Raw genomic sequence first — 25,458 nt, 5'->3', positions numbered from 1 at the left:
TCACCCAAGGATAATGGTAGTTGAGTACTGCTGTACCCATTAAGGTTGAGAACAAGACCTGTGATTTCATTGCTATAGGAGCCTTCCACAAGCAAGTTGGCATTAGCTCTCCAGTTTAGTCTGAGAACAAGGAGAGTTTAAATGACTTTTCTGAATGTGTCAGAACTTGCCCAAGTCCTTTTGGCTTGGAGGTCATAAATCTACGACGCCATGACTTTCTCATGTTTATGTTAATAAAAGACATTTAATGCTATAAAAATGCTACTTTTCCCACAGTTTTTAAGCCTTTACTTCAGAAGAGTTGCCATGCTGTGGAGGAAAGAACTTTGAGTTTGGAGTAGAAGCCATGGGCGTGAATTCCACCTTAAATGGTGTTTATCTTTGTCCCTTTGGACCAGCCACTTAGCCTTGAAGGGCATCAGTTTTCTCATGTATAAAATGATAGCCTTAAGATTGCTGATTCTGCTTTGTTACAGGGATTCTCTCCACATGGAAAAGAACAGGAAGCACCAATGAACAGAAACCCTACACAGTTGCCACAAAGAAAACATTGACCTTTTACTCCTCTTTCTTACAGCGAGACCTCCTAGTTGTGGTGGCGTCATTTTCAGTGACTCTGGATCGTTTTCAACTCCTTCATATCCTTCCTTCTACCCAAACAATATCACTTGTGTCTGGGAGATAGTAGTGAATTATACTTTCAGGATAAATCTGGGTTTCAATAACTTACAGTAAGTAATACATTGCTGTCCACACAGAATAATGGAAATATTAATATAATAATAATGTTATAATAGCATATGTTATATATTATATGCTGTATATTATATATCTTATATATGTTAATACTATATGTTATATACTATATAGTTTCATATACTATATATGTTATATACACTATAATATATACTATATATGCTATATTATATTATATAGTATAGAGAATATATTATATCATATATAATATATGTTATATTTGATATATATGTACTAGATGTGCTATGTTATATGCCTTATATACTATATATGTGTTAATAACATACATGTGTTATATTATTTATATACTATATATGTGTTAATAACATACATGTGTTATTTATATACTATATCTGTGTTATATACTATATATTCAAATTTTATACTGGATGTGCTAGACATATAAAATATCATATGTGTATGCTTTAAAAGATAAAGACATTAGCTAGCTTTTATATATGTGCCAGGTGCTGTGCTAAGTGCTCTATAAATATTATCTTATTTGATCTTCACAATAGTTCTGGGAGGTTGGAGCTATTATTATCATCTGAATTTAAAAGTTGGGGAAACTGAGGCAGCATGACTAAATGACTTACTGATGCAGCTAGTAAGTGTCTGAGGCTGTATTTGAACTCAAGCCTTCTTGACTCCAGGCTAGCCTTGTCCTCCCTAGCTGTCCAATTTAGTAGTCCATTCAAGGACCCAGATAATAATCCATTTTTGCCTTAAATGTTTTTCATGATTCCAGAGGAAAATATCTTTAGAGCACGTAGAGGTCATCTGGTGTAACTTCTTCATTTAACTGTGAACCAAAGCTAAGGCAACTAAGGCCACTGGCAGAACTAGGATTTAAACCAAGGTTATCTGATGACAAATAAACCACTTTTCCTTAAGCCTTAATCTCTGGCCAAATAACTAATCTGAGATTTTACAGAAATATATAAATAGAAACGAGGAAAAAATAACATAGCAAAGAAATTCATGACATGGAAAGAAGGGGCTCATTGAGTCAATGCAGCAGGCAATAAAAGAATAAGCCTATGTGATTTTAGATTTAGAAATGGTGACCACATAGGGGATAGATAGTAGGACCAGATCCTGAATGCTAAATGGAACCCTCTTATAGGCATGAGCAGATGAAGAGAGCTAAAGAGAAATTAAAGAATCAAGAATGGGTGCCTTTTTGGGGAGGCAGCTGGGTGACTCAGTAGAAAGACAAGTCTAGAGATGGGAGGTCCCAGGTTCAAATCTAACCTCAGACACTTCCTAGATGTGTGACCTTGGGCAAGTCTTTTAACCCCAAAATGGCCTGCCTCTTACTACTCATAGTATTGATTATAAGATAAGATTATAAGATAGAAGGTAAGAGTTTAAAAAATGGGCCTTTAACTAATGTCCTAGAGGCCATAATAAAACATTTTAGTGGTTATCCTTGAGCAATTCAAAGAGTTATTTAACTACAGATAGCAAAGAGGAATGAGGCAGCTAAGTAGCATAGCTTATAGAACTATGAGCCTGGAATCAAGAAGATCTGAGTTCAAATATGGCCTCTGGTCCTTGTTGTGTGCCTGAACAAGTCATTTAATCCCTATTTGCCTCACTTCCTCATCTGTTAAATGGGGACAAACTGGAGACGGGCATAAGAAACTACTCCAGGGTTTTTGCTAAGGAAACCCAATGTTCAAAATTCCATTGATCCCTGAAGAGGTAGATTTGACTGAACAAAATAAAAATCAAAGCAACTTCTTAGGTCTGGAAAGAGAGATAACAAGATGGATTGAGATAACTACCCTTTTGTACATACATATATCATACTATATTTATCAGTAGCAGTAGACCAGAGACATACCAGAATCAAAGCAAATGAGAACTAGATTTTATTAAATCCTGGTTGCAGAGAAGAAGTAAAAGATTTGACTCCTGTTTATACCTATTCAATATAATTCTCCTAAAGTCTTCCCAAGACTCCCTCCTTTCTGAAGGGGCTCATTGCTGCTCACAGTCAGAGCAGCCTGAAAGAAGGGAAAAGTATTTCTTCATTGAGCTGCCACAGTTCCAGGATAGGAAGTCTGTTAAAATAGGAACTCTGAATCACTTATTCTCTTCAGTTTAGTGTTTAAAAATCTGGGGAGAGTGTATATATGGAGGTGTGAATAGATGGATGAACAGGGTGGGGAGGTTGTAAGTGAATATAATATTTTAGAAAATAAGTTATTGAATATGTAATTTTGAGATAATGAAAAACCACCTATTTCCTCAATCTGGTTCATCTTCTTGTGTATCTGCAAGAATTTGTTAGGGTTAAAGCAGTTATTAGGAGCTATTTGTATGCCAGTAAGTCTTGTAATCATAGTGAATTGGGTGAATATTTACAAAAGTATAAATTGTTCAGATTAACAAAAGAGAAAATGGGAGTCTATCTGCTGAAACAAATCCAGGAACTACATGAACACACTTACAAAACAATTCTCACACAAATAAAGTCAGATCTAAACAATTGGGAAAATATGAATTGCTCATAAGTAGGCTGGGCCAATATAATAAAAATGACAATTCTACCTAAATTAATTTTCTTATTCAGGGTCATACCAATCGAATTACCAAAATAATTATGTTATAAAAATAGAAAAAAGAACAAAGTTCAGTTGAAAGAACAAAAGGTCAAAATATCAAGGGAATTCATGAAAAAATATGAAGGAAGGTAGCCTAGCGGCAGTATATTCCAAATTGTATTATAAAGCAGTAATTATCAAAACAGTCTGGTACTGATTACAAAATAACATAGTGGATCAGTGGAATAAAGTAGGTACATAATACATAATAGTAAATGGCCACAGTAATCTAGTGCTTGACAAATGGGTTAAGAATTCACTAACTGAAAAAAAAAAAACCTGTTGGGAAAATGAGAAAAACAACTTGGCAGAAACTATGTATAAAACAACATCACACACCATATGCTCCAAGACAACTTCTAAGGACTCATGATAAAAAATGCTATTCACCTCCAGAGAAAGAATTGGTGGAATCTGAATACAGATCGAATCATACTATTTCCCCTTTTTTATGTTTATTTTTTTCTTGTCTGTGTTTTTATTCATGACATAACTAATATGGAAATATGTTTTCCATAGTAGAACATGTATAACATATCAAATTGATCATTATTTTAGGGAGAGAGTGGGGGAAGGGAGAAAGAGAGCATTTGAAACTCAAATTTTTTAAATGTTAAAGTTGTTTTCACATGTAATTGAGGACAACAAAATATAACTAAAATATTTGTTAGGTAATCATTTTTTCAGAGATCAAAGAACTGTTTTATACTATAAGATGCTTTTCTCTGTACTTTATTGATGGGGATGCTCAGAGATACTGCACAGTTTATCTAGAATTAAAATGCTGATAAACTATGTTTTAATTGTTCCTCTTTAGGTTGGAGCCACACAACTCTTGTATTCATGATTATGTTGAAATTTTTGATGGAGGACTGAATAGTTGGTTACTGGGAAAACTTTGCAACCAAACTCAGCAAATATTTACCTCTTCCTCCAACCGACTCACTGTTCGCTTTGTTAGTGATATCAGTGTTCAAAACATTGGATTTTCTGTTTGGTTTAACTCTTTTCCAAGAGGTAAGAGCTGACAAGAAGAGTTAATTTTATACATGGGTCACCCTCTACCCCAACCTTTTTGTAAACATGGCCATTCACAAGAGATCACTTGTGAAATGTCTTTGGAAGTTTCACATTTCTTTTCCTCTATTAGACTCATCTGGCATACTGGAGTGGGGGACACAGGAAAGCATAAGGGTAGAAATCACCCCTAGGTTCTAGCCCTGACTCCCACATTAACTGCTGTGCCACTTCAACTTTTTTAATCTCAATTTTCTCATCTATAAAATAAAAGCATTGGATTAAATGATTATTAACATCCCTCCCAAAATACCTGTGTTTTGTTTAGATTTTGTTTTGGGACTCAGGATTTCATCAGTAAAGGAAATTTTAAAGGAGGAAGTCTTACTACCAATGTAGATAATGATGATAAAGATGAAAAATGTCAAGAATTGTGATTTCCTTCTGCATTTTTCCAGGAATATGAAAGCAACAAAGCAAGGCATCAGCATTACTAGACAGGACCAGTTTGGCATATAGGCTCTATTGGCTATTGACATCCCATTTAGTGATAGAACTATTAGTCTTTGTAATGAGCCTTAGTCATATGAGGTTTTTAGAATTCACCATGTGAGCAAGAACACAGAAAATTTCAGAAATGGGATGACTTTTCATTAAGAGAAGACATTCAGTAATAATGTCCTCTGTTCATAAGCTTCCCTATAGAGCATGGAATCACAGAATGTTAGAAGTAGGAGAATCTTTAAAGACTATTAAATATAGTCACCTCATTTTACCAGTGGGGAAGCTGAGGATCAGAAGAAAAATTCTTCTGAGATGTTATCTTTGTTATAAATACTCAATTGGCTTTAGTGTTAGAATGAATAAGAATACTTCATTGACAGGAGAGTTCAAATTTTATGTAATATTAAATCATCTCTTTGACTATTAGCTGCAGGTCAAAAATATCACATGTTCCATGTCTCTTCCAGATGCAGCCTTGAGGCTGACAAACTCAACCAGGGACTGTGCTGGTCGCGTTGAAGTTTATCATAATGGACAGTGGGGGACAGTTTGTGATGACAACTGGGGCTTACAGGATGCTCAGGTGGTCTGTCGACAGCTGGGATGTGGAATAGCTACTTTGGCTCCAGGAAATGCCTACTTTGGTGCAGGTTCTGGACTCATCACCTTGGATGATGTGCAGTGTAGAGGAAGTGAATGGAATCTCTGGCAGTGTAAAAATAATGGCTGGTTCTCCCATAACTGTGGTCATAATGAAGATGCTGGTGTCATCTGCTCTGGTATTTAATGATTTCTTAATCACATCAGGAACACATGCTTCATTTATGCATTCTTTCACTCAACAGATATTTATTAAGAATCTATTATGTACGAAACCTTGTGGTAGGTGGTATGGGGGAGAATGAGAACATAGCATAATCCCTGCTCTCATAGAGATTACAATCTAATAGGAGAGATAAAACATAAACACAAATAATTAATGTGTAAAGTAGAATATAAAGGTCCTACAAGTAAGGTGAAAAGTATTATGGAAGTTAAGAGGACTTAATTACTTCCAGATTTTCCCCCCTAGGAGGAGGGTCCATCTGAGGAAATCTTAATAAAAGAGATTACTTTTTATCTGTTTTTTTGAGAGATAGATTCAAATTGAAAGAAAAGTAGGAGGCTTTTTAGTCAGTGGTTTTGCTGAAACCTAGGTTTTAGGAACATAAAAAAAATTAAACAGGTACATTGGATTCAGAGCAGGGTAGATATAGATTGCCAAATGAAAGTGTTTTGGAATTTATTTGATAAGCAATAGAGAGCACTTGAGGGTTTGTTTGTTTTTGGAGGGATAGAGGAGATTAGGAGATGGGAATGTGTAACAAAATTAGATCTATGCTTCATGAGATTAATCCAGCATTGGTACATGCTAGATAGATCAGAGTGCAGAGAAAACCACAGACAGAGACCAATTAGAGGTGATGAAGTGATTATTGTAAATGTATAGAGGAGAGCTAATGAAGGCTTGCTTCTATTCTAAGAAGAGAAGAGGATGTATTTTTTGAAGAAATTCACTTAAGTTCATACTAAACTAAACTTCAGGAAAATGGAAAATTTTCAGTAAGTCCAGCAGCTGATTTTGTTTTATTTATCCCAGATGCTAGATGGACTTGATGGAATTTCTTCCTTTCTGCCCCTCCTCATCTCGCATCCCAATTTTATCTCACCCATACTTCTGCATGAATGGGCTAATTGGTTTATAGAGATTTAGCTGTAGCAATAGAGTATATAGGTTTCCTTCTTTCAAATAAAGGAGACACAAGAATTTACTAAATCAGGTGGACTGCTGGAATAAGGGTTTCATTAGCTGATTACTCCTGATCATGTTCTTTCATCTTTCCTTAGGGTACCTGATGAGTGTACCAGGGAAGGGAAAGGAGAAGCTGTAAAATGTAGCTCCTTCATTTCTACATAGTTTCACAAACCTTTGTGGGCCTTCATGTGCAATGCTTAGCTTTCTGTTCCCTAAGCCAGACTCCCTCCTCAAGTCCGTATCTAAGTTTTGTTTTTTTTTTTTCATGCCTTTACTTTCTGTCTTAGTAACAACTCTAAGACAGATGAACAAGGGCTGGGGGAATGACGTTAAGTGACTTCTTCAGGGTCTCACAACTAGGACTTATTTAAGGTCAAATTTGAACCCACGTCCTTCCAACTCCAGGCTTGACACTCTATCCACAGTGCCACCTCACTGCCCCTGCCAAGATCCCTTTGAAGCGCATTCCCTAGCACATCATTAAGTATTCTGGTTGAGGTCTCATCAGTACATATCTAGACCTTAGTTACCCAATTTGTAAAATGATGAGATAGACTAGATGATCTCCAAAGTCTCTAACTGGTAGACCTAAGTCCTTAAACATTTGAAACACATTTTTTCTTTTTCTTTTTTTATCTTGTGCTGACAGAGTGGACAATTTTTATTCATTTCATAGTTTAACCAGCTATTTTCTTTTAAAGCCCTCATCTTATTTCTTAGAATCAATACTATCAGTTCTTAGGCAGAAGGGTGGGAAGGGCTAGGCAATTGGGGTTAAGTCACTTGCCCAGATCTGGTTTCATGGCTGTGATGTATCTGAGGTCAGATTTGAACCCAAGATTTCCCATCTCCAGTTCTGGCTCTCTATCCACCCTTAATCAATTATTTAAAAAAATATATCCACTTCTAATCCTGATCCTCTGCTTCCCTTGTCCCTGAGTTTAATGTTTTTCTTTCAAAGAAAATTACATTGCATTTACTGCATCTTTCCCACTCTACATCTTGATGAGACTCAGTTATGTTTTCATAGACTCTTTGACTAGGTGATTTAATTAGAAAAGTTCAAGCTTAAGCCTGATTATTTTCTAAATCTCTAGTATGAACAGTTAAGGAATATCATACTTACTGATTGTTTCTAGGTTGTTTCTTGGGCATTCTACAGCAAAACTAACCTACTTTTAAAATCTAAATCAACAGGTCCTTCTACAACTCCTGACTACTTCACAAGCCCACCAGTAACATGTAAGTGGAGTCTCCATGACTTTCCAGAAGGGGGATTTGACTGCTTTTGCTGGCTTTCCGCTTTACATATTTCTCCCCTCTTTTGGGATGTGATATTGTCAAAAGCAATGCCAATGAGAATAATCAATGCATGATTTCTCTAAAGCACTTAGCACAATGCCTGGTACATTGTAAGTATTTTGACAATGTTAGCTATTATTATCATTATTACTAATATGCCAAAATAGACATGCATGATGCCCTTTAAAGGTTATAAGTAAGGGCAGTTAACTCACCTGAGGAGTCAGATTCTTAGACCAAAAAAGATCAGTTAGTCAGGTATTCTTTACCATTTTTTGTGTCATAAGTAATTTGGCAAAGTCTATGGATCCCTTCTCAGAATACTATTCTAATACTAAAAAGCATAAAATATGTTGTACTATAAAGTAAACCAATTGTATCAAAATGCAGTTAGCAATATATATTTAAAACTCTTACCTTCCATCTTGGAATCAATTCTGACTTAGTTCCAAGGCTGAAGATTGATGAGGGCTAGGCAATAAGGGGTTAAGTGACTTGTTCAGGGTGACACAGCTAGGAAGTAAATTTCTTGGACTAGATTTGAACCTTGGTCCTTCAGTCTCTGACTTTCAATACACTGAGCCACCTAGCTGCACCCTCAATATATATATATATATACATATATATATAAAATCTAAATAAATATATAAATATAAACTATATTTTATTATTTATGGAGCTAAATAATAAAATATATTTTAAGAAATAAGTCTGTAGACCCCAGGTGAGAACTTGTAAGTAATAACCCAGTCTTCCAACCCATGAAGGGATTATCCCTCTTCTCTAATCCCCACCCCCAGTAATGACAGTATGTTTCAAGTGTACCTGATTTCTTCAGTGGGTATTTCTTCCACTGATCCAGTTAATGCCCTTCCACAATCTAGTAGCTAAGCCTGTGAGTGGAAATTGTCAATCCACTAGGAATGAGTCTCCCCAAACTTACCAAAGTTTGTCCTTGGATAATAATCCCAGTTGAAAAAACAGAGCATTAAGTGTCACACTTAAATATATGACAAATTTAGCAAGGCTTGAAAACTTAGCTGGAATAACTGAACTTCTAACTTTCAACTATTAGCAATTAATCAACATTTATGGTCTATATGCCATTGCTAGCACATGATGCAAGGTAGCAAAGGATAGGAAGCACTTTTGTTATATTTGTTAAATGAACAAATATATAAAATCAGGCCTTTCTGCTCTCTTTTCAATTAAAAGTGCTTTCATAGATATAAAATTTCATGGAATTTTTATAGGGTCATTTCCCCTGCAAATTTCATTTGGCAATTTGACAGTTTCAACAGCATCTTCTTTTGTGTGGTGGCTTACTTCACATTACAGCCATACTTAAGCCAAGCAAAACACATGGACAGATAGGATGACTGTTTTCCTGTTAACTGGGGCTAGTGGATGAGAATCTGGTCTGTGGTTCTGACTTAACTCTCTTGGCAATTTGGCCAAACCAAGCAGAAATTTCTCCTTATCTAAATGTCCGCTTCTTACTCAGACTCAATGTGGTTTTCCTTTGGACTGGGTTGCATCTTGGTTTTTGGACCAACACGAGGCTTTAAAGATTAGGGGGATGACTGCATCACAAGCACTCTTTCTGAATTCAACAGAATGCTGGATTCTGAGTGATATGAGTAGACCTATCTTCTTCCTCAGGTCACTTGAGACCGCCTTTCAAATAAATGACTAACAAACAACCATAAAGCAGAAAACCCCTTGTTTTTCATAATGACTTGCTATGAGTCTTTGTAATTTTGTAATGTTTTTATCTCATTCTAGAACCCAACAAGCAATAAGTAACTGGTTATTATGATCTAAAATCAGAAATTAATTTTGGTTTTGTTTTCCCTGCATGTTAAGACAAAAAACTCTGCAGTCTGAAGTAATTTAATAAGTTAAATAAAGCAGACTTCTTGTGGCAAACTGATGTTAGGCTTGTAAAGAGATCTCTATATAATCACCAATCAACCAACAAATATATTAAACAACTACTTTTTGCTAGACTGAGGATACAGACAAAGAATGAAAAATTTCTACTTGTAATCAGCTTACATTCTAATGGGGGAAGACAGCAAAAAACACATTAGAAACACATTAATTTTTTTTAATTTTAGGAACTGATAGATTAGAACAAAAAAGATATTTGGGGCAGGTGCCATGGGATGTTTTAGGAGATCAATCTATATTGATTATCATTGATATCATTAATAATCATATTGATTAGCAAATAAAATATGAGCAATTACTGAAGTGGGAGGGCCAACCTGAAAAGCACAGATAGTGGAAGGAGAAAGTGCTTTAGCTGGGTAGTAGGTGAGGAAGAGAAGGGTGGATGGGCCATGAGATGGGGTAAAAAGGAAAATGAATCTAACCCTCAAAAAGAATGGACCAAACTATAAAGATGAGAATTGGATTAGAAATAATAATAACACAAAGTTATTTGAGAGGCAGGACAGTATTAGCAATTGAGGTTAATCAGGAAAGACTTCATATGGGAGTTTTTAATAAATTTAATAATTAAAGACAATGCTGAATGTTTCTGAATGAACAACAGATGCAGTCCATCCCTGGTCTATAATTAACAAATTCAGCTAAACCTACCTGGCACAGCCTGTGAGAATAGAGTTATCTCCATGCCACAATATAACATTGAGGAAGAATAATATTTGTGGAATAAAATAATGATAATAAATTTAATTTTACATTAATTTTAAGATTTCTAAAATATTTTTTATCAGATAGGCAATGTTGCATAATGAGTAGGCATAAAAATTAATAGTAAGAATAATAATAACTAATATTTGTATAACACTTTAAGGTGTGCATGTTTTAAAAATGTATCTTCACTACCACAATGCTGGGATGTAGGGGATATTTTTATTATATATGTATATACATATCTCCAATATGATGGATAGAAGACTGACCTTGAAGTCAAGAAGAACTATGTTCAAATTCTGCCTCTGAAGAATACTATTTTGAAAAATCTAAAAAATGTCATCTGAAAATCGTTTAGGCTATGAGTGCCTTTAGCAAATTCTCTAAAATTAGAAAGTACAGATCAAAGGTTACTCTGTATTAATGGAGGGAGTTTCTATGTTGTGTATCCCTATGATTATGAAATTGAATGAATGGAAGAATTGAAGAAAAAGAGACAGAAGAGAGAAAGAAAGAGAGAAAAGAAGGAAAAAAAAGAAAAGAAGGAAAATAAATTATAGTGCTTTTGTTCTGATCCATTATTCCATCTCTTCTCTAGCACTTTAATCAGTGATTGCAGAAAAAAAATCTATCTCCTTAATGCCTGAGATTTTCCTTATCAAATCATGGAGTGATACAGATTAATTTGAATCTTCCTATGACAGAGACATTCCTCTGCTTTGTGTATGATAATCATAACAGTAGTGACTTCTTAGTTTTAGAAAAGAGTATTCTGGGGAACAAAAGGTGATTTGTTGATCACCTACTTTCCATAGTCTTTATTTCCTAAATGATTTGATACATGCTAAAAACAATGCCAATAACATGAAAGAATGCCTGATTTCTCTAATTGGCACCAAAAGGCATGAGAATTTGATTTGATTTAATAATGATTTTTCTCATGCATAATATAATTTGATCCTTGCAACAACCCCATGAGACATATAGGGCAATGATTATAATCTCTCCTTTAAAGATCAAGAAAGTGATGCCTGAATTTCTGTTTTGTTTCTACAGCACACTCTTGTGGAGAATTCTTTTCCCAGGCCTCAGGAAGTTTTTCCAGCCCAAATTATCCTGGGTACTATCCCAACAATGCCAAGTGTGTCTGGGATATCGAAGTCTCAAACAACAATGTTGTGACCATAGTATTTGAAGATGTGCAGTAAGTAAAAGACTTTATAAAATATAAGACAATCTAGCCCAAATACTGACTTTAAAAATGGATGAGATCAGGTCCAAAAGCATTTACATAGTATGTCCTAGTTACAAGAAACTTTTATAAGCGTATCTCATTTGATACTTAGAACAATCCTATATCAAACACAAGGAAGTATTATCTCCCTTATCAGAACTGGAATTTGAGTTTTCTGCTGCAATTCCAAAGTACTTTCAACTTGGGCACAGTATCTCTCATCAAAGCAATTCTAATTTATTTGCCCCCCCCCCCACTACTCTCTTCCAATCTGCCATGTTATTTATTTTTATTTTATACTATTTTATTTTATTTATTCATTCATTCATTCATTTATTTCTTTTTGATTTTGAAAATTTGCTGTTATTTTAAGGTAGAGCTGTAATTGTTATAAGAAAGTCATCATTCCTACTTTTAGCCTATAAGTGTTGGACACAACTATTCCTATATAGTGCCTCTAGAGTTTCATCATGGTGTCTCCATTTTTAAGGAATTGTCCTATACTCCCTCTCCCCACTTACATGGCCATGGGGCATGGACGAAGGCAGGAACCAGCTCTAGTTTGTTTCTATCTGCAGTGAGATTGCTTGCTTCTGCCTTCCTCTTTCCCTTCCTTACCTAACTGTACAATGAGCAGGGAGAGACTATCTTCTGTGCCACCAAAATGAATTTGCTTCCAGTGCACACTTGGTTTATTCTAGCATTACTTTACAGGCTTTTATCTGAAGACACGGTAAGTCATGTATACATTAGGACTAAGGAGGGAATAGTTTTTTTCTGGTACCAGAAAAATTAGCTTCAACTTAATTTGGTTCAAGGAAATTTGGGGTGTTTTTCTCATCATTGTTAGATTTATTATATACAGGAGAATTTCAGGGAAAGCAACTCTCTAATCTATGTGACCAAATTGTAATTATGTTTTAGCACTAAATTAAATGTTATTACTTTGTATTGTCCAGAATTAAAATTTTTTATTTAAGAGAGATAGCAACTTAAATCTTTAGAACCTTTAGAAACTATCAATGAAAGTTAGGTGTTTTGAGAAATTAGAGAGCAAAATAGTAAGGGGCATATAATTTGGGATGGGAGAAAAGGGAGCATTTCTAGAGTAGGGTCAGCTGGGTTGAGTAAGAGAGGTATGGTAAGCACAACCAGACAACAAGATTCAACATAAGAAGACTAAGGAGAAGGAAGGGAAAAAGCAAATATGGGAACAGCAGATCTGATCTCTCACATCTAAGCTGGGCTACAGCTAACACATTCTTTATCTTTGTCTCTTCAGGCTGGAAGGAGGCTGTAATTATGATTATATTCAGGTCTATGATGGACCTTACCAGACATCCCCATTAATTACACGAGTTTGTGATAGAGGAAGAGGTTCCTTTACATCAACATCCAACTACATGTCCATTCGATTCATCACGGATGGGAGTGTCACTAGAAAAGGATTCTGGGCTCGGTTCTATTCCACACCATCCAATGACAGCACTTGTAAGTTTCATCTCCAGAGAGGTGATTGGCTAATCAAGAGCTAATTAAGATTTTTGTGTTTCCCCCGCCACTTTCTGATTGTAAGTTAGAAAGCACTCTTAGCCCTCTCCTGTCATTGAGTTCTCAATCAATGACTTTGTTAAGGTGTAATAGAAGGTGAGGGAGTTGAAATGAATGCCAGTAGGCAAGTGGTAGACTTTTTATGGACTTTGAGCACAATTTCTTTGTCTTTTTTCCCTAGTGTCTGAAGTATTGGATGGGAAGTGGGGATGAGGGAGTTAAAACAAAACCATTTTAGTACTAGTTCTCAGCCCTAGAATTTTATTCACTTAGAACTCACATAATCTAGGCTCCTCATTTTAAAGAGGAAAAATCAGGGACCAGAGAGGAAAAACATCTTAAACAGCTAGGTGAATAGTAACAATGGGGGTAGATCCCAAGTCCCCTTACTGCCAGTCAGAAACTGTTTCTAACATACTGAAACAAATATTTCTTTAGTATCTTGATGGATGCTCTCACTAACCCAATTATGTGGATATTTCTTCCTTTGGTTCAAATCTCATTCCTTCCATGCCTTATTATTCAGTGTAAATAACAAAAACTATTTATGCCCTTTCATAAATTCTCTCTCTCTTCATTCTCACATACTGAAAGCCTGTAGGAATCACTATTATGGTTTATCTTTGTGGTTTATATGGTCCAACATTCTATTTGCAATGATGACTAGGAACGTTTTTTTAAACCCTTACTTTCTTAGAATTTATAATTAATATCAGTTTTAAGGCAGAAGAGCTAGGCAATGGGAGTTAGGTGACTTTCCTAGGGTCATACAACTAGGAGTGTCTGAGACAAACAAGATATGGATCAGGACTGACTCTCTATCCACTGAGTCACCTCAAAGGGAATTTTTGTTTTTGTAAAGGCCATGGTTGAGTCTTCCAAGATGTCAAACCTGATTTGAGTTCTAACTCACATTTGCCTGTATTCCTTAATAACCATTACAAACTTTGACACAGTACTATTTTCAGTAGAAACAAATTTGGTAAAAGTTCATATTTCCTGAAGCAACAGGGTCCCATTGTAGATACCCAAGAATAGCATAATAGTGAGTTTCCAGGGAAGGTAGGGAATTGCATTTTTCTTTGCAATGCTGAAATGTTTTGTTCTACAGTTATTCCCTTTTAGAAGTGGGTTTATTAATGTCCCCTCTCCCACTAGTATATTAGGAGAATTTTATTGATTGGATCACAAAAAATGCCTTGAGTGTTATGATTGTGGAGTTTCATGGCTCTGGGCAATATCTTTGGACAGCCAGCCCAATTGGGGTTATAGAGAAGTACACCAGAAGTGGTGTTGTGGTGCGGGGTTGTGTTCATATTACTGAGCTTCTCTATTTTTTTCTTCTTTCAGAGATCCCATGAGTGTCATTACTTTTTTTTATTTTTACATAAGTTCTTGTCCATTGCAGTTTTACAGCAATAAATTTTAGTTTCTTTGAAGGGATGCTTATGCCTTGCAGGTTCGTCATCTTCCATGCAATGAAATCCCTCTAACAAATATTGAGAGTCTCACTGTTTTCATCACTTCTTGGAGAAGAACAACTCCATTGTCTATTTCTATGTATCCAAAGACAATAATGGGGATTTTATCTTTTGTTTCTCATCAGCTTTAGTATGCTTGCCAGAAGAAATGAGAGCCACCATCAGTAAAAGCTATCTCCAGTCTATGGGCTACAATTCCTTGAATTTTGGTGTGTATAATTCATCCTGTTGGCCCATGGAAAACTCAAGCTATTTCATATTTGTTATACCATATAATGGCTGTGGGACAATAAAATCTGTAAGTCTTTAAGTTTGCCTTTTGATATACAATTAGAGAGTGCTTTTTTGATAAGACAAAATCATTATTTTTAGAATTCTGAGACTCTCAGTCTCCTCTTCAGGTTGACCATACATGCCATTAGCACATTTAGTGGATTCCTTGTTGATTGACTTTGATAAAGTTTAAATTTTTATGTATATTATCTCATTTGGTCCTTACAATGGCTTTTGGAGGTTGGTGCTATCATTGTCCCCATTTTACAGATGAGAAAATTGGGGCTGAGAGAAGTGACTTGCCCAAGGTCACATAGTTCATAAGTAACTGAATCAGGATTTAAACTCAGTATTCCTTTTAGTCTAGCACTATGCAAGCTAACATGGAATTTTGATAATTCACTCTGATATAGAACATCAAAACTCATCAAGTTACTTTCACATACTTTTTCTTATTTGATTTGCACAATATCTTTATTGAGGTATGTTCTGTATGTATGTACAAACATATGTATATATTATTACTCCCATTTTACTGATGAAGAAATGAAGGCTCAAATAGAAACACTGGTCATTGGGATTTTAAACTAAGTCATTCTGACTCCAAGTCTTGGACTTTTTTGAATTCAACACATTTCTCTCTGTCTGCATTTTTAGCTGTCACAAGAGACTCCCTCCTTTTCATATATCTGGAAGTATTCCAATAACATTAGTTCTGAATTATAATATAATAGGTGTAGAGATGAGGCACTAAGCAAGATCTAAGAAGTCATTTAGTCTAACCATCTCATTTTGCAGATAAGGAAACTGAGGCCCGAATGGTAAAGTTATAGGAAAAATAAGAGACAGAGATAGAATTTGAACCCATGTTTTCAGACTCTAAATGTAGTTCTCTTTCCTCTAAATCACACCATATTGCAAATATTACTTATTCCTCGAAAATTGAGCATGCTATGAAATGATGCTATTTGTCAGGTATGCCTTTTCAATATGCCATTTTTCTTGCCCTTGAAATAGTTTTGATAGAAGGTTTCTAAGTTAAAGGGCATTTATATGCCACTTTTCTTGCCCTTGAAATAGTTTTGATAGAAGGTTTCTAAGTTAAAGGGCATTTGAAATTTAGCACATTACTTCTCCCATTCCTTGGAAACTGAATGTTCAATGTTGAGGGTGAATCGCACAGGAACAAAGTAAGTATATAGCATTTTTCTTCAGCAATATTCAGTCAAATCACCAGTGGAAGACTTCAGATGGCTCATCAAGGACCAGAGATGTCTGTTGGTTCTTGAAGGCAATGTCAATGCAGCTAAAGCTCTGCCAGGTCCTGCTAAATTAGAAAGGATTTGAGTGTTGACCTCATGGCAGACCGTGTGTCTGTCTTCTGGGAGCCAACTTAGATGAAATAAGAGATGCTCATTCTCAGAAGGTTGACTGACTACCAGATGAGGAATTTATTTTTTGAGCCAAAGCCATGATGAGACATCTGAACAGGCCTTAAGTTTTCAAGCTAGAATTGATCTTAGAGATTATCTTGATGTCTAATCCCTTCACTTTATAGGTAAGGACCCAAAGGATGGGAAGGGCAGTGGATCTGGGATTCAAACCCAGGTCCTCTGATTCCAAAGGCAGTGCTCTCTGTAAGGAAATGCCCAGAATAATAGAAACACACATCCTTGAAGCACTGACCCAAATATAAATGGGATGTATTTTGGAAAAATAAAACTTAAAAATGCAACTTGCCCTTCTACTTATGGATACAGAGTAGAGGGCTAGAATTATTTTAATGTACATATTTATACATAATTATATCTAGAATTGTTTTCATGAGCCATCAATCAATCAACTTATTAATTAATATTTATTAAGCTCCTCCTATGTGCCAGGTTCTTAGGGCAGCTAGGTGACAGAGTGGATGGAGTACTGGACCCGGAGTCAGGAAGACTTCTGTTCTTGAGTTCAAATCCTACCTCAGACATTTACTAGTTGTATGACCTGGGCAGTCTACTTAACCCTGTTTGCCTCAGTCTCCTCATCTGTTAAATTAGCTAGAGAAGAAATGACAAATAATTCCAGTATCATTGGAAAAAAAACAACAATAACATATAATAACCCAACTGAGATCGTGAAGAATATGCTAGGCACTGTGCAAATGCCTGACAAAACCAAAAATGAAAAAGCCTCTGCCCACTAGAAGCCACTTTTTAAACAGTTCATGGCTCAAATGGGGAGGTTTAGCTTCATATGTTTTATGGCTACCTATTGCTTTTGGAACAGTTTTGTTGCAGCAATTTCATAAATCTCACTCATCAGAGGATGGAGAGCATGTGTGGTTTGGGGAGGGGGACAGAATTTGGGAGAAAGTGCTGATAAAACTACTCTAAAACAGAAATTGAACCTTTTAAGAACAAAGTCTCCTCACATAATACCTGAAGGAAAGTTTTAAAATGTGTTGCCAAGGAGTAGTTATCTTATTTAAAACAAATGATTGGTGCCTGAACTCTAGCTTCAGGAGAAATAGAGGAACATCTCATAAAGCACTACTTTGAACAAATAAAATAGGGAAACTCAAGAGGGTAAATGATTTGTTTAAGGTCACAAAACTAGTTAATGGAAACCTGGGCCTTGAAGACAAGACTCCATATTTGTCAATCCAGTTTTCTTTCTTTTATTTTTCTTTTTTTTAAGTAATAAATTTGATTATGTTAAAAAGTTTTTGTACAAACAAAACCAATGCACTCAAAATTAGAAGGGAAGCAACAATCTGGACAAATATTTTTGTAATAAATTTCTCTGACCAAGTTCCAATTTCCCAAATATACCAAGAACTAAGTCAAATTCATAGGAAACCAAGTCACTCCTCAGTTGAAAAATGGTCAAGGGAAATGAATAGGCAGTTTTCAGATGAGGCAATCAAAATTATAATCATGTGAAAAAATGTCCTAAATCCCTCATGATGACAGAAATGTGTATCAAAACAACTCTGAGATATCACCCCACACCTAGCAGAGTAGCCAACTCAATCCAGTTTTCTAAATAGCACTGAAGGGCTAGTACAGCAGTAAAATGGAGTTCCAAAGAGAGAATATTTGAGACACAAAGCAAGAAAAAACTTTCTTCCCTTGGCCTCAGTTTTTATTTCTGTAAAAAAGATGGCCCCTCTTGGATCACTGCCTGGTCATGGTGGTGGGGCTTGTGTAGCTCAAAGAATCTAGGAGCTAGGCTATGTTGGGTTTCCCAAGATGGACAGGTTATAGAAGAATGTTCTAACAAAAGGTGCTCCACTGAAAAAGGAAATTGCTCGCCATTCCAGTGTTTTTGCCAAGAAAAGCACATGTACAGTATTAAAATATGAAAAGATAGGACATCAGAAGATGAGACCCTCAGGTTGGAAGATAGTGGAGGAGTGCTATGTCCATGGGGTCATGAAGAATCAGACATGACTGAATGACTGAACAGCAATAAAAAAGATGGTAGAGCTAGATTGCCTCTAACAGCCCTTCCATCTCTAGGTTTTTAAAAAAGTGCATATTTGAGGTACTGAAGCTCATCTTGGTGTCTGACTTTGGAACCCAGGAGCCTACAGAATAAAGCATTTAAATAGGATCTTAATTCCAGTACAGTGTATTTGGAGCCACAGGACAGAGGTTCAGAATCCCATCTCTGCCATTTACTATCTGCATGACCTTTAACTTTATTGAAACTCTCAAGCTCTCAGTTTTCTCATCTGTAAAATGAAGAAGTTGGACTAGATGACCTCTACAACCCCTTCTAATGCTAAACCTATGATCCTATGTGAATGAGCCCAAGTCTCAGAAGGCCAAGAGTGATGAGAGGAATGGTCCTTCCATTCCTTTCATGTCATCAGGGCAAGAGATAGGAGATTGCCTATAATAAAGAGTCTTGTATAAAAATTGTACATTTTTACTATGAAAAGTAAGATTAACTTATATTTGGACCAATATGGTAAAATAATATCACATCAATGTAAGAATTATCCTATTAATGATTATAATATTGATCATAACAATAATTATTATTATTAGAGTAATGTAATATTGTTCATTGAAGTTACTCATAGAATTTTGGAGTAGGAATAGAAGCAGAAAGTATCCCTGCTCTCAAATACTTTGTATTCTACTAAGAAGAGAAAACAGATCCCTTTATCTGTCTGTTCAGGTCCTTCAGGGAGCACAGGACACAGAGATATACACTCACAAACAGTGGCACATTTGTGCTATATTATAGTAGTTTAAATTGGTTAAAGAGTGAGGATAAAGTCTTGTTAGTCAAGTTAACCAGCTTGCTAGCAGCACACAACTTTGTTGGGATCTGGAGGGAGTTTCATAAACTTCTCAGTACTCTTTTTTAATAAACCTACTTGGGTAGTGGAAAGAACACCAGATCTGGAAACAGAAAACTTGGCCCTTCCACTAACTAGCTTTGAGGACTCCAACAAATCACTTCTCTCTGAGCCTTGGTTTCCTTATCTGTAAAATGGGGACAATCATTCACTACCCATCTCACAGGGATTGCTATAAATAAAAGCTGTAATCTTTTTTGTTAACAAATCCATGTGAGTCACATTGATTATTATTTTTGGTGTAATCCTTGTTGTGTTAACATCCTTCTGATTACTTCTCTTATCATTTCCCCACATACAGATAAATAATGATACTATCAACTACAGCAATTTCCTCATATCAAATCAAGCTACTGGACAAAATAGGGTAATCACAAGACATAAAAATCTGCACTTCCGCATCAGCTGCAAAATGCTCAGAAACATCTGGGTGGAATCTATGTTTATCACTAATGAGACTGCTGAGATCAAAGAGATCCAATATGGCAATTTCCACGTGGACATGTCCTATTACGCGTCCTCTTCTTTCTTCCCACCTGTGAATAGTACACCCTATATTGTGCAATTAAACCAGAATTTGTACCTTCAAGCAGAAATCCAGCACTACGATTCCAACCTGGTATTGTTTGTGGACACCTGCACAGCATCGCCAAATGCAAATGATTTTAAGACTCTGACTTATGACTTAATCAGGAATGGGTAAGGCCCCACATTAAACTTCTCCTTAGAATACAAATTCAGTTACTTGAAATACATAAGGTCTGGAATTTCTGGATAACTTGAACTGATAAACCACAAAGCTCTTATAATAACAACAATACCTTAGGCTGGTTAGCTGGCTTAAAAAAAACAAAACTAGTTCAATCATCTAATAGTTTATTTGATTCTCATAACAATCTCACTGAGTAGATTTCATATTCTTATACCCATTTGACAGAAGAGGAAATTCGGAGAAATTTAATGAGTTTTTTTTTTCCAAATCATGTAGCAAGTGAAAAGTGACTTCAGGACTAGAATTCATGGTTCCTAGCCAGTCCTAATTGCTGAAACTATTTTTCAAATATATTTTATTATTTATTATTATATTCTAATATTCTATTTTTATATAATAATTAATATAGTATTCATTATTAATTCCCTTTCCTGCTTAACAAGTAAGAGTTGGAAAGAGTTGAACCTTTCTTGAATGATAGATATCCTGTGCTACAAGGTTATATTTATGAACATAAAATTGATACTTGCTAGATAAATACTATTAGGATTAATGTGTGACACCAGGTCAACCTAATGGGGGTGGTTTTTTATTCCTAAAAAATTCCTGAAATTAGAGTTGGTATGGTATATAGAATGACTATTAGACCAAGAAGTCATAAATCCCGAGTTCAGGTTCTAGCTTTATGATCATAGCAAATAATTAAACTTCTCTGAGCTTCAGTTTTTTTTATCTATCAAATGAAGAGGTTGGATTAAGTGATTTCTAAAACCCTTGACAACATGAACACTAAAGTGCTTTCAATGGAATTTTTGCTTCTTCTCCTTGGCAATTCCTTGGCTATCATTAATCTTTCCCTCTGGGAGAATGCAGGGGGTCCAGCTTCCAGGATTATCTTGTATTCATTCCCTTCAGATAGGTACTATTTAGTCATTCCTTGACTCTTTGCCTCTGCTAATGCCCTCTTCCTCAGTTTTAGCAAGTGAAATTCAATCCATCTTTTAAGATCCAACTCCAGTCCCAACTTTTCCACAAAGATTTCCTTGATCTCTCCTTCCTCTGATCTCTTATAGCATATTTTTCTTATGAGTTAGTCATATTCTACTTGGCTTTATCTTTATGAGTGTACATACCACACACACACACATCCTCTTACTTGTAAAGGCAACAACGTTTAGTGAAATGAATTTTGGACTTGGAGACAGGAGACTTGCTTTCAAATCCTAGCTCCAACCCTTTCTATGTGACCATTAACAAGTCAATTGGTCATTATCAGCTTCAATTTCTTCATCTGAGACTTGGAGATAGGATTATGAGGCTGTTATGAGAAGAGTACTTTATAAGCCTCAATATGCTATAGAGACTTGAGTTATTATTATTATTGTTAGACTTTAAATTCCCAGAAAATAAATGCTTCTCTTATCTCTTATGCAGATAGAGTAGATGCTTAATAAATAATGATGGATTTTTGTTACTATATGTTTCTATAGAAATGTTTCTAAATGTTTCTATAGAAAAATGTATTCTTATTTTCAACAAGTGACTTATCCACAAATTTTTAGATATGTCTATATAATATACAGTATGTCATTATGGAATATATAAATGCATATAAAATACATACATATGTATGCAACAACATATCTCTACTTATCTATCTATAATAATTTAGAAAGAGTTTTCAATGATGCTATCGTAGGAACCATATTTTCTTTGGCATCAGGAAACCTAAGATCAAATCCCACAAATCACTTTGCCTCTCTAGAACTCCAATTCCTCATCTATATACTAAGGAAATTAAACAAGAGTCTTAAGACTTCTTTCAACTCTAGATCCCTAAATATTTTTTCCCTAATTGACATACTGCTTCTTAAGTCACTGTTGACATTTTCACTTTGCCAGAAATTTCTTGGACAAAGAGAACCAATTGACCGTGTCTAATCCCAACTTGAAATAAATCCATTCTCCCCTGAGGTTACAAAAAGGGTCACATGCTATGAGTGGGTGATAAGAATTGGGTCACTATGTTCTAGGGACAATAGGGCAATATTTTATTCTGATGTTAGAATCTGTTGATGAAAGCCCTCAATTGAATTTTCTCTGCTTTCAGGTGCCATAAAGACAACACCTATATAACATACTACTCACCATTACCAAGACAAGTTCGTTTTGGATTTAAATCCTTTGCCTTCCTGGAAAAATTCCCTTCTGTTTACCTGCAGTGTAAATTGGTGGTGTGTCAGGCATATGATTATTCTTCGCGATGCTACAGAGGTTGTATAACAAGATCCAAAAGAGACACAAGTTCCTATCAGGAGAAAGTGGATGTTGTTATGGGACCCTTCCAACTCCAGAAAAAAGAAGCCAAAAATTGAAATCTGGTAAATTCAAAAGCTTAGCGATGTCTGATAATTCTAGCAGCACTGGCCCAGTGAGGCATTTAGCTAATGACCAGAATGGCAATTCCAATATGACTGGATTTAATTTTTTCTCTTTAAACTAAATGTGTAAAAACATCATGTATTCCCCTTTTAAAAATGTACTCTGTGCCAAGTACTTCTTAGAACACAAGTGATCCTGTGTCTAACTTGAATGTAGAAATCTGGGAATAGAAATAAGAATTCTATAAACATTCATCGATAGAATACTAAGTGCAGGTCATGCATTAGGCAACGGGGTGTTATGTGGCAATAATCAAAAGTAATATGACAATTTTTTTAGGTCATAGATCTACTTTACATATCGTGTATCAGGGATATTCTGGTAAATGTTTAACAACCCACTCTTCTGAAAAAAGAAAAAGTACTTGGGACACACTTTTAAATTTAATTATCCATCATTTTCTTAAGTCTAGAAAATCAACAAAACAATAAATCAAGTCCCTCTTTTGTAGTATTTGCCAATTTCCAATGTAACTGCTAGTACTCAAAATTTAAATATTAGCTCTTGCATGGCAATCAAGTATATCCGTGCATGCAATGGTTGTCTCAGGAAAGACAGCTTGATGCAAATGGTACCAAGCTTGGGATTTCCTTAGATAAAAATGGGCCTATATGTTAAATCTTTTGTCCAATTATAGTGTATTTGCTAGAATGGAGTGAAAAAAGAGAAAGTTGTACTTTTGTGGTATAGGAGAAAGTCCACAGAACTGGGGTTCAGGAGGCTGACTTCAGGTCAGCCAAGAAGAAAGAAATCACGTTACCTTGCTGGGTCTGCTATCTCATCTGAAAAATGGAGGCTATTTAAGTTTTATTGTAAAGAAAGCTTTATAAACTTAAGTCATTCAAGCAAGAAAGGTTTATTAAGTCCCTACTGTGTGCCATGCTCTTTGCTAGGCATTAGAAATACAAAGATAAAAATGGTACACTCTGCTCTCAAGAAGAGACACAGGCACAAACCTATATAAAAACACATACCCATTTAAGCTATTAAAGCATATGTATATACATGTGTGTGTGAACATATATATGAAGATTTGCATAAATGTGTATACATATGCTATATATAACATATACTCATATATGCTATATATAACATATACTCAATATATATGTATAGTAATAATAGGTAACATTTATACAGTATCTATTATGTACTTTGAGGAAAGTGCTTTATGAATATGATCTCATTTGATTTTCACATCAACCCTGGGAGGCTGATGCTATTATTATCCCTATTTTAAAATTGAGGAAACTAAGACAAGAGTCAATAATGTTCTTAGAGTTCAAACAAAAATGAGATATCACAAAATATCTTTTAAAATTAATTGGATGACATTTTAACATTTACATATAATCAATCAGCTAGTTATTTTCCAGAAACACTTCATAAAAAGCATCCTCAAAAGCCCATCTCTGACTCTTTTTCAACTTCTGGGCCAAACTCTAGTCATTGATATTAAATAATAACAAAAAATCAACCATGTTTTCTCTCATTTTCTCAGATCAAGATGGCTGGATCAAGTAAATCCCAGGAGGTTCTAACCTCTCATCTCTGATACTTTCTTCTTTGTGGTTGTGGTGTTTGCTGATTTTGTATTAAAGAAAAAGAAGTGTCTCTTATGGAAAGACCTCTTTTCCATAGGATATGAAGATGCATCTTTCTCCCTCTTTGGTACCATCCCTTAAGTCATGCAGTCCAAGAAAAGTCACACTCAGGAAATCAACATGAAGAATATGCCTTGTGGATTGAGCTATAATTCAGTTTAGATGGGCATAATTGAGTTGGAGATTGGGGAGCACAGGGGTTGTGAGTTTTCCATGTTCTTCAGTAGACTAGATTTGTTAGAAATATTAAGCATTTTAAAAATGTTTTTTTTTTCCTCCAAAGTTAAGCAGCTGCCAGTATAAAGAAATTCTGTATAAAATTTTATTTTAAAAGGTCAATTAGAAGAGAGGCTTCTGCTACATAGGATTCATAATGTTTGGGTCTACATTTGAAAAAAAACATATATTAAAAATGGAAAATAAATGTAGATCCTCAAATCATGGTCTTATTTTGAGAGATTAAGGACTGAATAAAATATCTTTGTTTAAGCAAATCTTGGTATTGCTGTTTTCTGAAAGAGCACGTTGAACACTGTGTTGATCATCAATGGCTGTAAAAGAGATTCTTTTAAATTAGTATGGTCTGGTGAGGAGGAAATCTGTGGTGTGGTTGATGATAAATCAAGAGATCTTGGTTTTAGTCTCTGCTCTACTCTGTTGCTAACTTGTTGTATGACCTGGGGAAAATCCCACAACTCTACTTTCTGAGAGAGTTTCCTTATCTCTAAAATGTGGACCACACCAGCATTTGCTAAAGCCAACTAAAATTTACTAAGTGACTACTAGTAGTCACTAGTAACTAAGTGACTAGCTAGTCACTGTGCTAAGTGCTAAAGATAAAAGAAGACAAAGCCAAAACAAAACCCAACAACAATACCAAACCCCAGTTCCTGCTCACTATTCTGTCAAGGAGTTCACAAGTCTAATGGAGACAAGTTGCAAACAACTTTGTACAAATGAGATATACTAAAGATCATTCTAGAAGTTATACACTAACATAAAGGAGAATTGAGAGAGACATCTTCCAGGAGAAGGTGGAATTTTAATTAAGACTTGAAGGAAGCCAGGAGAAAGAGATTCCAGGTAGGAGAAAGTTCTAGGCATGAGGGACAATCACTGATAATGCTCTGAGTTGGCAGTATGATGATCCA

The 25,458-nt window shown here is 35.3% G+C and overlaps 1 protein-coding gene across 3 annotated transcripts in view; it reads left to right on the top strand.

Moving 5' to 3' along the window:
* Positions 1 to 24,818, top strand: part of DMBT1 (deleted in malignant brain tumors 1) — a 91,668-nt gene extending 66,850 nt beyond the window's left edge. For 2 of the 3 annotated variants that reach the window (XM_016427574.2, XM_016427573.2), the window contains 10 exons: positions 578 to 731; positions 4,186 to 4,385; positions 5,357 to 5,668; positions 7,882 to 7,926; positions 11,707 to 11,854; positions 13,167 to 13,375; positions 15,042 to 15,214; positions 19,851 to 20,248; positions 22,372 to 22,642; positions 24,205 to 24,817. In XM_016427574.2, coding sequence (XP_016283060.2) covers positions 578 to 731; positions 4,186 to 4,385; positions 5,357 to 5,668; positions 7,882 to 7,926; positions 11,707 to 11,854; positions 13,167 to 13,375; positions 15,042 to 15,214; positions 19,851 to 20,248; positions 22,372 to 22,636 — 1,904 coding nt within the window. In that variant the 3' untranslated portion in view covers positions 22,637 to 22,642; positions 24,205 to 24,817. Of the gene's footprint in view, positions 1 to 577; positions 732 to 4,185; positions 4,386 to 5,356; positions 5,669 to 7,881; positions 7,927 to 11,706; positions 11,855 to 13,166; positions 13,376 to 15,041; positions 15,215 to 19,850; positions 20,249 to 22,371; positions 22,643 to 24,204 lie in introns of all 3 variants that reach the window. The other variant, XM_016427572.2, reaches the window with a different exon arrangement.
* The last annotated feature ends 640 nt before the right edge of the window (positions 24,819 to 25,458 follow it).

Source organism: Monodelphis domestica, chromosome 1, assembly GCF_027887165.1.
Source record: "Monodelphis domestica isolate mMonDom1 chromosome 1, mMonDom1.pri, whole genome shotgun sequence".
NCBI lineage: Eukaryota > Metazoa > Chordata > Mammalia > Didelphimorphia > Didelphidae > Monodelphis > Monodelphis domestica.
This window is presented reverse-complemented; position numbering and strand designations above follow the sequence as displayed.